This window comes from Haplochromis burtoni, unplaced genomic scaffold, assembly GCF_018398535.1.
Source record: "Haplochromis burtoni strain Fernald_Lab_line unplaced genomic scaffold, NCSU_Asbu1 Contig_164, whole genome shotgun sequence".
Taxonomy (NCBI): domain Eukaryota; kingdom Metazoa; phylum Chordata; class Actinopteri; order Cichliformes; family Cichlidae; genus Haplochromis; species Haplochromis burtoni.
In genome coordinates this window covers 1,170,090-1,182,884 of record NW_024582525.1, presented here as the reverse complement: position 1 = coordinate 1,182,884, position 12,795 = coordinate 1,170,090, and the positions used below count along the sequence as shown (strand labels likewise).

The following is a 12,795-nucleotide window of genomic DNA, read 5'->3' as shown; positions in this document are numbered from 1 at the left end:
GAGCTGATTAGCTCTGCATCAAGGGCATTTGCTGATGCACAAGTATCTCTGTGATAGGCTTCATTGGGACTGAGGAAAATTGAGGAAGGTGCTTTATGAGATATGGTGCTTTTGCAGCATTAATTACAAAAAAAAAAGGACTTTAAAATCCTACAACAACTTGATCCAGAAACCTTTCACAAGCTGAACATAAGTGACCTTCTTATGAATATTTTTGTAGCTTAGTCAGATAATTCATTCCAATTCTCCTGGCTCACTGATTAGAGTTTCCAGCTTTGAGACTGGCAATTATTTGGCCTAAAGATTTTTCTTTAAAGGGGATGGGACGTATTTTTAGCAATGCTGTCGGCTTAGCCCCAGGGTAATTGCAACCAGCTGGTCAGCAAAAAAAAGAGAAAAAAAATCCAGAATTAAATAAAAAAAAAATTGAATGGTTGTCAGTGAAATGTTTGTGGTCCTCAAAGGATAAATCCTGACATCAAACAGCCTCTGACTCAACATTATAGTACCCCAAGTAAACAGTTTACGAAACATATTGCCTTTGTTGTTGGCAAAGTACTCTCCGTTTCCTTTTGGTGGGTTGTAGTGTCTGGTGCAGGATTTTACCACCTTATGGCTTAAAAAGTACATTAAAAAATTAATAATCTTCTTTGTACGTTGAACTTACTTTTACTTACACTGCCAGCATACTACTGTGTTCATGTCTATTTCTAACTGAGCTGTTAGCTAAAGCACAATGAACAATCCTGCTGCATTTTTCTCCATTTCAAGTATGAGAGCAGCTAATACCTTGATCAGTGCAGGTAAGTACATTTCTATTGATAGCACTTTACTTGAAGGAGATCTGCCTACAAGAAAGTCTTTGTTTAGATGTGATCAACTATAATTAGATTAGCAATTGGACTGCACGTCCCTTGCTGGAGTTTTTTCCTGGTATTACACAAGTCTTAATTTTCCATCTCTCATGCAGTAGAACATAAAAAAATTGCAGCCATAACCCTGAATTTATGCGCCGCCTGTAATCTGCTGAAAGATCTGCTTGTGTCTGGAGAACTAATGAGTAATCAAGCTGACTGTGCACACAAACACATGGATCAGTTTTAATTTTCCAAGCCTGCATATTTGTATCTATAAAACGTCAAAATATAAATAGCCGATCAAGGTTGCTTGCAGTCATCAGCCTTGTTTTGAACTGAAAAGGTCCTTCCACAGCCAGCTTTTGTCTGTCTCCCCAATGGCAAATTATATTCAAGGTTACAATTCAGTCTCGAGTTATAAAGGGTCCGTCTCCGTCTCTATCTGGCCTTGGATCGGGGACTGCCTGCCAAAGGGAAAGGTCTGACAAGTATTCCCGCTTGTATGGCAGCTTTGTGAGTTCTGTGATGAAAGATAGATGCTTGTTCCCTGTGCCCATCCTCACTGTTGTTCAAGTACACTGTCTTCCTTTCTTTAGCTTCGTTTGACCTTAACATTCAGAAATGCTCTGCTTGACAGTCAAGGATAAGATGTTGCCTAGAAGTGTAATGTCAAACACTGTTGTAACAAATAATAGAATAATTAGCATATAACTGTTATCAATATTTATATTAAATAGGTACATTTGTTAGCACTTATCTTGGGCGCTATTCTATGAGGAAATGATAGAAATGACTTGCAAACACCAACCTTTGCGTGGACATGTGAGAAACAGCACATGTGAGCACGGTTTTCGCAAGCAAATAACTTTTCCTTTGAAAGACACCTCCAGGAACATCTGCATGGGAACACATGTGAAAGGCAGGAAATTCGGCATCTGTCAGCGTGACGTGCAATGTGTTTTTCAAGCACTTCAGAGGGATGAGCAGACTTTTGAGCCCTGGAATCTCCGAGTCCTGAGAGAATTTATGGAGTCCAGAAGCAAGTGGTTTTCATTACCCATGTCATCTTCCACATAAATTGCTGTATTGGGCTCACAGCTGGGGTGCTTTTTGTCTCCTGGCATAATTATTGTTATTGTGTGTTTTCACAATATGTCCACGAGATTGTTCCAGTTGTTGTTAACAATACACTCGGTGTGATGTGACTTGAATGAGAAGGACAGAGGAGGATTTTCATATCATTAACACTCACTACAGTCTACATACTTGCATTATCCTCCCTTTTATTTCACAAAAATCCCCAAAGTCCTTGAATGGAATAAAACCACAAAGACTACTAACAACAGGAATCCCCTACCAGTGTGTGGGGGCATTCCTGTTCCAGTTTAAAAACCATGCACTTTTAACAGTATTCATCTGGCAGAGAGGAGCTACGAATTATCCGCCAGGAATTGTGGTATAAATTGTGCACAAATTGTGACTGGAAAAATGAACGAACTGCACCTGGTCTGACACAGCTGTTTTACACACATCTCTGCAGCTAAGATCAAGAGGCTGGATTTTGCATTAAGGCCTTGAAAATGTCTTAAAGGCATAAAAAAAGAACAGTGTAATTGTCTCTTTAGTCAGTAGATTGAAAGCCAGTGAGTCTTAGGTGTTTCATTTGGTATGCAGAAGGCAGAATGGAATAAAAGATGGAAATATATTCTCCATCCACATAAAATGAAAATCTTTCCATATCTTCATTCAAAATACAGACTTTCCCTGTTGTAGTTCCCCATCAACACAATGCATTGACCAAACGTGCCAAACTAAATGCACAGCAGGGAATCCTTAGCACACTGTGTTGTTAAAGATAACATCACATGAGATGTGTTTTAAGGCCTGACCCACAAAGAATGAAGATCTAACCTCATTCCTTCTGTTTGATTTTGCCTCAAATGCATCGATTTTGCCACAGTAGACTATTTTGAAGAAAAGGAAAACTCTAATTGCATGGATGCAGTGATATAGTGTCTGATGAGCAGAACCCAAAATGTTCCAAACCTGTGTGTCCTTGTGTTTGCTTCACATGTCATTCCAACCTGCTTTGCCCTGCAGTGTTTTTATTTTTGCTGTCAGTGCGTGTTGTGCTTTGTGTCTTTATTCAAATTATTATTTTTTTGTGTGTGTTTGCAAAACCTTTTTAGAACAGAGTTTCAAAGATGGTTTAAAATAAAGGTGTAAGAAAAAAGTGGATATCTCTGCGCATTGTTTACTAGTGTCACTGAAGGTGTGTATGAAGGCGCCTACCTAATTTCTGGTTTCACGGCTTCTACCAAACTCTGTTTCCCCTGTATTTACTAAAAGCTTCTGGAGCTGAGGCTGTAATTAGAGGACATGGGTTCAGAGGGGGGTTGCAGATAAGAGTTAAATTTTATCAGGTGTAATGTGCAGAGCTCATTTTGAACCTCCTGTTTATTGCCTTGTTGTGCTTCTTTAGGCCTAGCAGGTGTTCGCTTGACTTGGATACAGTGATTTAGAACAGCGTGTCCAACCAATTATCCTCCCTTCATCCATGCCTGTCTCAGTGGATTCTTTCTACCTGCCAGCATTTTCCTTTGTCCTTTGCAGATAACAAGGACACAAAGAAGTGAACATTTGATCTGATGATGTAGATGACCCCAGTGACACCAAATAAAAAAGGATTTTAAAAAATAGTTTAAAGATATTTGCAAAAACATCTGTTGGTCTGTAAAAATCAAATTCGCAAACTGCAATGACCATGAAATATAATGATCATCAGTAAAATGAAACATCTTTCCATAACAAGAAACATTAAATTTCTACCAATTGAATGATAAAATGGATTAAATGTGAAAAATAAGCTCCACAGGTAAATTAATAACTTACCACAAGAGTAGCAAAAGAGCGCGATGATGAGGAAGTGGATGAAAAATAATTTAGAGGTCGAGTCGTCATGGCTCTGCAGCTCCCCCACAGCTCAACAAGGGAGAAAACTCCTTAGAGCACAGGATTCTCAGGAGGATGTCTAAAAATACTGTTTGAGGTATTTGTATCATCTCACTACTACAGGTGGTATGATGCTTCCTGGGACGCGTTACTCAATACATTTATTTAGACAATAAAAAAAAAATTGAGAGAATGTATGTTTTTTGTAGGTTTCTAATTCCTATTATGTGTTCATGCTATTTTATATAGGTTAGTGTAGTTCTATTTTGAGCATTGCAACAATAGATAATATATAGCAAAAAAAAAAAACCCAAAACAAAATACAAAAGACGAGCGGAAACAAGCAGAATGACTGAAAATGTGCAATTTAGAAAAAGGCAAAAACCAGAAGATAGACATTTAAAGCTGTCTTTATGACAGGCCTTTGTACATAGAGGTATATGGAATCTATAAATATTACCAACCTGCCCAAGGACTTAGTGTACCTGTGAAGCAAAATACAATTACTAAGAATTTACTAAGAAATCAGTTGTTTTTCACAATATCCAGAAACTAGCAGAAGCTAATATGTTACCAGATTTTATTTATTTCTTTATTTTTTACTTACTTACTTTAATTGAAGTTAAATTAATTTAAATTTTGTGTATCACTGGTTGCTTTTTAAAACTTAAAGAATCGTGTAGATACAGTACTTTAGTTCTGAACCCAATGGTAACAGCACACATATGATAGTGGAAAGCCTCACACACCCATTAATGCGCTGGGAGCATTTTGTTATCTTGTTAATATCTTGTTAATTTTTTGCATTGCATGCTAACCACAGGTACACACTATATTTTTCTTTTCTTTTGATATTGGCTTACTTGATACTGTGTTTTTTGTTTTTACATTAAAGCCATGTTTTTTGCTGTTGCATTGAATCCCAATAGATCTGTATGGGCATTCCAAATTAGGTAACAGCATTTCTAAAAATAATATAACAAGTGTGTTGTTGAATTCAAGATTTTTAAACATAAAGAATGCGAGGTGGAGCCCCCTGTAAACACTGAGGTGCATTATATGACATGCAAACAAAGAATTGCTTTAAGCAATAGTAAACAGTAGTACAGTATATTGATACTGCTATGGTATTGTGCAGTATGTATATCTCAGGCGCTGACAACATGTGAAAAGTGGAGTAGGGAAAGCTCACTAGTGTGAACAATCAAAGTACGGACACCAGATACAGCACTGGAGCTTCGAGACTATTCTAGGTGTCACAAAGACTCAACAGACAACTTTAATGAAAGACTATGTAACTTTGCCCCCTTCATATAATCCATCTGTGTAGTCTGACTACAACAATCCGTCAAGCGAAGACCTTTCAAGCACTGGGTGGAATTTAAAACAGGTGCTGCACAATTGGTTCCTCCACTGCAACAGAGAAAGAAAAACAGCCACGCCTGCAAGAACATAACTGACAGAACATCACATTCTCCATCCAGCTGTGTTGTCAGTCCAGGGATAACATACAGCATGCACGAAATATACTATGCATTTCCATTCATTTAAAAAAAAAAAGCTGTATTCTTGGAGAAGCACATTTTGTCTCTCTTTTTTTTTCTTGGTGAATTAGTTATGATAGTCTTGATGTAAGACAAAAGATATGCGGGTTAAAACACATTTCATTCTGAGCTTATTCTCTGACACCTTGTGTGTTCTTCAAGTGGCGCTAGAACATCTGGAGCAGATTTAAACTCTGAAATTCTGGCTGGAGATTCAAAGTGGCGACTTTTTTATTGAATCCACTCCAAAGTCTGCAAGGCTGAAACGTCTTCTGGCAGGACCTTTCAAATCCATACTCATGTTGCTTTGTCATGTGACTTCTTTCGCAGTGCTTTTTGACTCCTGTGTCAAACTGATAGTGCCTTTTCATGTGGGTACACAAAGGGGTGAAAAGTAATCTCTTTCAGTTGAATGGATTGTCTTGTCAAAAGATGTCTTGATTAATTTAAAAAGATGTCAAATAAAGTGTTAAATATATGCATATGCAATAATCTACTTCGTGTACAGTGTTTACTCACTTTTCATGGTTTCTCTGTGACTTGTGAATACTGCCTCCCTTCCATCAATCCAGGCCTAACCATAGCACATACCGGCTACAACTAAAACCTAGGCTACTGCTGTGTAACAAAACACACATTCACATGCCACAGACAGCAAATTGCTTCTCTCATTCCCCACCACGCCCTGCCTTCATTCTCAGCCACCTGCAAAACAAACTGCGCTGGAAATTTCACTACAAATTACCCTGTGTCTGCCAAATCCCCCTGGGAGCGTAGGAAATCAAAACCCGGGATCTCCCTGCCCTGTAGAAACAGACTGTAGCCCCGCACGGGCGCACAAAATATCTCGACTGAATTTTGTTTAAAATAAGAATCACTATGTGCGTGTGTGCTTTTTAAAGATATTCATTTACTCTACTATTCTTACATTTGCGCTGTGGATTTCAGGTTTTCAGTTTCTACCTTTGAGTATTTCGTAAGATGATCCTAGAAATCACGGCAAGAAACATGTAGTCTCACAAATAAAGCTGAAACTCATTTAAAAAAAAAAAGTTTGGCGTTAAAAGAAAAGGTGACCATGTAAAAGTCACCAATTTAACTTCTGACAACGCCAATGCTGTGAACATGCCCCCTACTTCTGTTGCATTTCAAGTCACATTACATTTTGAAACCAGGCCTCCATTACTGCTAAGAAAGAGTGAAAACTGAGACCTGCTTCGCTTCATGGGAAAATCAAAGGAAGGCACATACCTTAGCAGTGAATAATGATCAACAGCGTAAACCCAACAGTATGTACTGTTAGTGCCACAGTGCCTCCTGGTGACGTCTCCGCATAACTCCAAACAGACAGGAATGTCGGAGAGAGAGTGAGTCCGTGCCCGATGTGCCAGAGAGATGAGTGCTGAAAGCTCCTTGGAAAAAGGATTAGGACTGTTTATGTTGGCCAAGTGGCCCGCTGCCAGCTGCTCAAGTGTGCAAACTTCTTAAAGCTGCAGAGCTTCGGGTTGGCCATGAATCTTCTCACTCTATTTACCCTCCTCTCTGACTGTTTGGATGATTGTGCTTTGTTCAGGAGGGGGGGAAAAACCCTCCATTTCAACCCCCACCTCTAAGAAAGCCCTGCTGCTTGATTCCAAACCAGCTTTTCTGGGACACCACCTCCACAGCACACCCATGCACAAAGTCTTTGCTTTACTCCTGGTATGTCTGTGTAGGTTCTCAATAATCCAGGTTATGGTAAACTTAAGTGCTTGAAAAAAAGAAGGCAACTAGACTTTAGGTTTGTGAGGAAGGTAGAAGGTCTTCACAAACCTGAAGTCCACTCGCTTTAACGTTTTCTCCTGGTATGTTTTTCTATTTTTTCCCCCTTAAATATCCAAGCAAAAAACAACAACAAAAAACTACTTAATAAACTAGAGTGATATCAAAAAGATGTATCAGCAGTAGGATAAGACTGAGCCTGGAGGTGGCAGGATGCCAGAGCTCTGTGGCCTGGAGCTAGATCAGAGCAGGGTTCATGAGCTGTCGTTATGAGATGGGGGTGGGGGGGCTCAGGTCAGGGAATAATAAAAGGCAGCCTCAGCAGCAACACAGCTCAACCCCAACTTCTGTTATTGAGCTTTGGAAATCACGACGATTCTTCCCATCGCATGTAGGCTTCAGGGTTACCATTGACAGTAGAGTATTTAAACATGCGTATCCAGTTACTTTAACAGATATAATCTTACATTTAAACAAAACCCTGTAGATTATTAAGCTTTTAAATTGCTACAGCACTTGGATGCAAATTCTCCCAGCTCCAATGAGCATCCATGGGGCAAGCATCACATTTCTCATATATTTTAGCTATGCTGATCTAACTGCATGCTGTTATTTCTGTATGCAATGAGAAAACATAACACTCTGGAGCTTTGAAATTCAGCTGGCTGTGTTATAGAGCTCAGTTAAATTTAATTTCTGCTTGCCAGTTTGATCTATTTTTGCAATCTTTGTTGATTTATAAATAAATCGCTTTGACTTTGATGTCCATTAAAGTCACACAGCAGCAGTTGTTCACAGACCAAAAGTGTCACATTTCTAGTGGATACAAAGAGTAACCGAGTCCACAATGAACAAACTCTTAGCAAGCTCAGCTTCACTATAATGTACTGTATGTAGCCAATGTGAGGTATTTATCCTGCCAACCTGGTTTGTGATAAAGACATTTGCCAAAAGCTGAAAATCCATTATATACACAATTTAAAAACATACCAAATAGCTGACCGATCTTTCATAGATCCTTGAGGTGATAAGAGCAGCACCTTAAATTTATATTAGAGATATTTTGTTATATTTTTTTAAACTTAGACCAGCTGTGACCAATGACTGTACAGTCACTGGCTGTGATCACATAATATCCTCTGGGATTAATCAAGTATTCTGATTCTTGCCAATGCTGCCATCTTTTGATATGCAGTGGTACTGCAAAAATTTTTTTTTTTTTAATTTAAATACATCAAAACACATTTTTATGGGAAAGGTCTGTTATCATTTTGTTTTCTGTCTCTATGTACAGCTGTGTGTGTGTATATCTTATTATACAAAGACAAGTGCATTAAAAGAATTAAAAACCACCACCACATAAGAGCATACTTTATAGACAATCACACTTAAAACTTTGTATTCAAACACTGGAACATGCAAAATACAGAGTCTTGCACCACTGTCAGTTTTCCATTGAATTAAAAAAAATGCACCAACAAATATATTCAACATGTTTGTTGAGTTCATTAAATTAAAATATCCAGCCACTAAAATGTGCATAAGCCATGCAAATTCATCAGCCTTCCCTGATGGACGTCTGCAAAGACAATAAAAACTTGACATTAAGGCACTTAATCAGGCAGAGAACTCAGGCACTCTTTAAAAATAATGAACATTTAAAAATTAATTATCTTTAAAGTTCACAAGAGTTCACAAGAAGTACCAACATAAGGTATATTGCACTCCATTATTACTGTAAACAAATTCACATATTTGGCACTGTGTACTAAAAAGTCATGAGGTACATTCACAGATACAAAGTTAGACGAGAACAAACACACATGATGCTAAACCCAATGTGTAATAACATAGCTTACCCTTGTTTAAAATAAATGTTATACTCTGATATGATACTAATATGATGCTGACAGTCTTGGACTCTACATTATTACCATGTCGTCATCCGTTGGTTTGCAGGCTACTATCCAAAACACCGATTTGGCACATTAGAACACCAATATGAGAATGGCCAAACTGATAATCCAAAGCATATTTGGATGAAGCTACTTAGATAATGCTGAGCTCAGGCTCAGCAGATCACTTACAAAAGTAAAGAAGAGGTGTAAAGTAAAAGTAAGAGACGAGAGAAAATCTCTTCGACCATGTTGAGTGTTGTTGCAGAGTCACGTTCCCTGTTGGCAGCTCACATATGGAACGCCACAAGAATGTCTCTCTCAAAAAAAACTAAACAAGGACACTACCTGTTAACTAAATCATACTTTTTTCATTATTGTTTTACACTTGCAATTATTGATAGACCATAAACTCTTGGGAAAAGTGTCCATTTGCTGAGGTAATAAATCATGTGAGCAGTAATTTTCTCATAATCTTTTTACCATTATGATTTTCTTTCATGACTAGAGAAGTCGCCCCATAGCAGGACATTAGGAAAAAAAATACAAGTTCAAGGCACTTGAGCATTAATTTCACATGTCAGAGCTGAAACCATTCATCCATTCATACAGTGGTGTAAAGGCAGACTGTGATAAACATTTTTCTCCCAGAGAAATACTCTGTGTGGTTGCTAGTGATGTTCAGGCTGTAGAGTGATTATTTTCACAATGCACATGCAATAATGCTCCAAATTAAGTGAAGCACCTGAGGATCTGGGACATCAGCTGACTGTTTTTCAGTAAAAGTGATTTTCCATGAAAGTGTATTTTACAAAAAATTTACAAATTCTTGGTGTCCTAAAATGTGACAATAATTAGAACAGTATTCAGACATTTCACTTGAAGGTAGAGGCTCCACTGAGTTAAAATCTTGAAAGATTTTGCATCATTGTGATCGTGGTCTACTACCAAGCCCAAGAAGAGAATAGTATTAATTACGTTTCAGGTTTTCCAAAGATCAAAGCCTTCCGATGCTGATTCGTGAAGATCCTTATGCCTTACTGTACTGAGGCTTATCCTTGAGGCATAACTGATGTGTTTTTTGGCTGTAGAGCACCTTTTGTTTTATAAATTATGTAAAATAATGGAAGGACGATGCCTATCAGGAGCATGGCAACTACAGCGTTCCACCAGTTGATTCCCCAGTCAGCACCATAACTGGTCCGACGCTGTCCTTTCAACCCAAAATGCTGTTGTTTTTGCGAGTTATCCAGAAATTCCTCATCTCGATCAGTTGTGGTTTGAATTAGTTTGTTTATATCATTATCCACCTCCATGAGAAAGTCTGTGGCCTCTTGTATATGAGGCTGGGCTCTGGCTTTGTTCTGAGGCACCACTGGTGTTTGAGAAGCATGGGGCATTTCTTCTTGAGGATCACTCGGATTTGAGAAAGTTTCAGTTAAGAAGCTGTGTTGCTGAACTGGTATTTTGATGAATTTCAGTGCAAATAGATCTTGTTCCTGCATTAGGTTGTTCACCCGTTTTATATCGGCTACCTGTTGAAAAAGTGACAAACGTACATCAATATAAGCACATGAAGAAAAATAATTTAACAAAAATGTCTGCAGCTATGAAAAAGCTTTTACCTTGCAGCCATATTGCAGTGCAAGCTTGCTGAGATTATCATCGGCTAACACTTCCCGCACCAGCAGCGGGACATTTTTCAGTCTGTCCTCCTGGTCCTGGAAATCCCGTGGTCTCAACTCCATGACACCGAGTTCCTCATCGTCTGAAGATGCAGCACATTCATTTGTTTTCCTCCTGAACATATAGACCTGGCCATCTGCACTGGCGTGAACATCCACCGGGGCCTGGAAAGCCCGCGGACCATTCTCCCCCCGCCACATAATTAAACACCAACCTGTAAATGTAAGCACATAGCAAATATTTACACATGCACAGTCATACTTGCACAGTAGATAAAGTTACATGGAACATATGTTCTATGTTTAAGTAAGTTCTGTACAAATTTATGTTTTGTCATTCATAATTAAAGGTGCAATGTAGACACAGTTGGGTTATGTTAGTGTTATAAACGGCCCAAAATCTTCACTCCACTAAAATGATCAATGTGCTTTTCTACCATGTTTTACAATAACATTGGATGGTAATCAAAAGAGAATTAACAAGGTTGGCTAGTTTCTATTTAAAGATGATTAACCATGTTCTGACTGGAGGTGTTCTAAAAAATGAACAAACAAAAAAATAAAATAAAATATACAGTTTTGCTATCTACAAGGCAATCATACAGCAGGAAGAAGTCAACGAAATTGAACCAAGCTTCAGCCAAGACAGTATCTGAGATGATCCACCCACAACACAAGGTTAGTCTACAGTATTCAGTTGTGTGTGAATATGTACTGATGCTGAGCTTAATCTCCACATTGAAATCTTAAGCCAGCCGAGAGTGACTTAGCAAGTCCATGGGCTACAGTTGCATCATGAGGTTTTAAAAATTAACAGACGTACTGAATGTGAATAGTGCTAATAAAAAGGCAGAGTGGCTGACAATCACCACTGGTTATTTGGGGTAAGTGGGGGCTTGTTTCTACTAAATAAAACAAGACACAAAGCACTGCAGCCTGCCTGTTCTTAAAAAGACAGCAGCCTCAATAAATACAGTATACTCCTGAACCTGAAGCATAAATGATACCTCATTACTTAACAAGCAAAACCCATCCACCAGGCTCTAGTTATTATGGCATAAGAGAGGTGGGCAATCTTCCCAGTGGGTCATATGAGAAACTGAGACTGTGGAGTGCTGCACCAAAAAGCTTATAAAAAGATAGAATTATCACTGGGTAGATGCTTGATGATCCAGTTCCCGAGAAACACTAAAACTATGGCATGCTCTTTTGTTTTCATTTACAAGCTGAAAATGTTAAGTTTGTTTTCCTTTTCAGTGTCTTTATTTTAGATTAGGAGAAATTCTATTACATTAAACGCAACATTTATTTAATCTACCAACTTTTCGACATCATAACTTGGGCAATTTAAATACACTTTGTGATGGAAATTGTAACCCCCACCAGGGCAAAAACTCTTACCATATACAGTACTAACAGAACATGTTTCCTAAGAACGGAGCTTACTATGCGCACTTGAATGCAGCAGTAACTTGAGCTAAAAGGAGCTAATGCTAGCAGGTTAGCTTAAGGAGTTCGACTTCGGTTCACAAACTATCGTCATCGCGACAAAAACCAAGCAAGCGACTCGGTTTACTTCTATTATAAGTACAACAGGGTCATTCGTTGGAGAATAAAGACCAAAGGAAAACACTTTTACTGACTTCAAACGCCCAGAGTACCTTGTTTCTTTCCAATTACCTTATCCCAAAATGCATGGGTCACTAATTCCCAGACCAGTCTGGTTGGCTTTTCTTCTTCGTCGCACTCTAAAACGTGTTGGTATTATACGAGCATGCAATAGCGCCACCCGCGATGTTTCAGGCTAAACACATCGGTTACAATCGGTTAAAGATGATAGACCAAAGTTTTATAAAGAGTTATTAAAGTTTTTTTTAATTGGGTTTTAAAATTTGTTGTCAGTTCAATTAAATTTTATTTAATTTTCAGTCTTTTTGCTTGTTACTCTAAAGTTCGTAGTGGTCACGCAAACACAGGAGGAGGATCTCAGAGTATGACGAGTGGTGAGGAGGATATGCAGCAGATTAGAGTGATATACAGGAATGAGATTATAGAGATACTAAGAAGCAGAATCTTAACATTAATCCAATATTCTACAGAA

At 38.3% G+C, this 12,795-nt stretch overlaps 1 protein-coding gene across 2 annotated transcripts; it reads right to left on the bottom strand.

Annotated features, from left to right (window-relative positions):
* Positions 1–8,499: 8,499 nt before the first annotated feature.
* Positions 8,500–12,452, bottom strand: lysmd4 (LysM, putative peptidoglycan-binding, domain containing 4). 2 transcript variants are annotated; one of them, XM_005933035.2, is made up of 3 exons: positions 12,375–12,452; positions 10,635–10,909; positions 8,500–10,544 (listed from the first exon to the last, which is right to left on the bottom strand). In XM_005933035.2, the coding sequence occupies exons 2-3, from the start codon at positions 10,893–10,895 to the stop codon at positions 10,062–10,064; spliced, it is 744 nt and encodes a 247-aa protein (XP_005933097.1). In that variant the 5' UTR covers positions 10,896–10,909; positions 12,375–12,452; the 3' UTR covers positions 8,500–10,061. The 2 variants fall into 2 exon arrangements, with proteins under 2 accessions (XP_005933097.1, XP_005933098.1); XM_005933036.3 differs by having other exon boundaries at positions 12,356–12,426.
* Between the last annotated feature and the right edge of the window lie 343 nt (positions 12,453–12,795).

Excerpts from the sequence above, each read along its gene's own strand:
- lysmd4 (XM_005933035.2), bottom strand. The coding sequence starts at position 10,895 with ATGTGGCGGGGGGAGAATGGTCCGCGGGCTTTCCAGGCCCCGGTGGAT. Across the intron at positions 10,545-10,634 it reads CACTGCAATATGGCTGCAAG|GTAGCCGATATAAAACGGGT; the intron begins GTAAAAGCTTTT and ends CTTTTTCAACAG.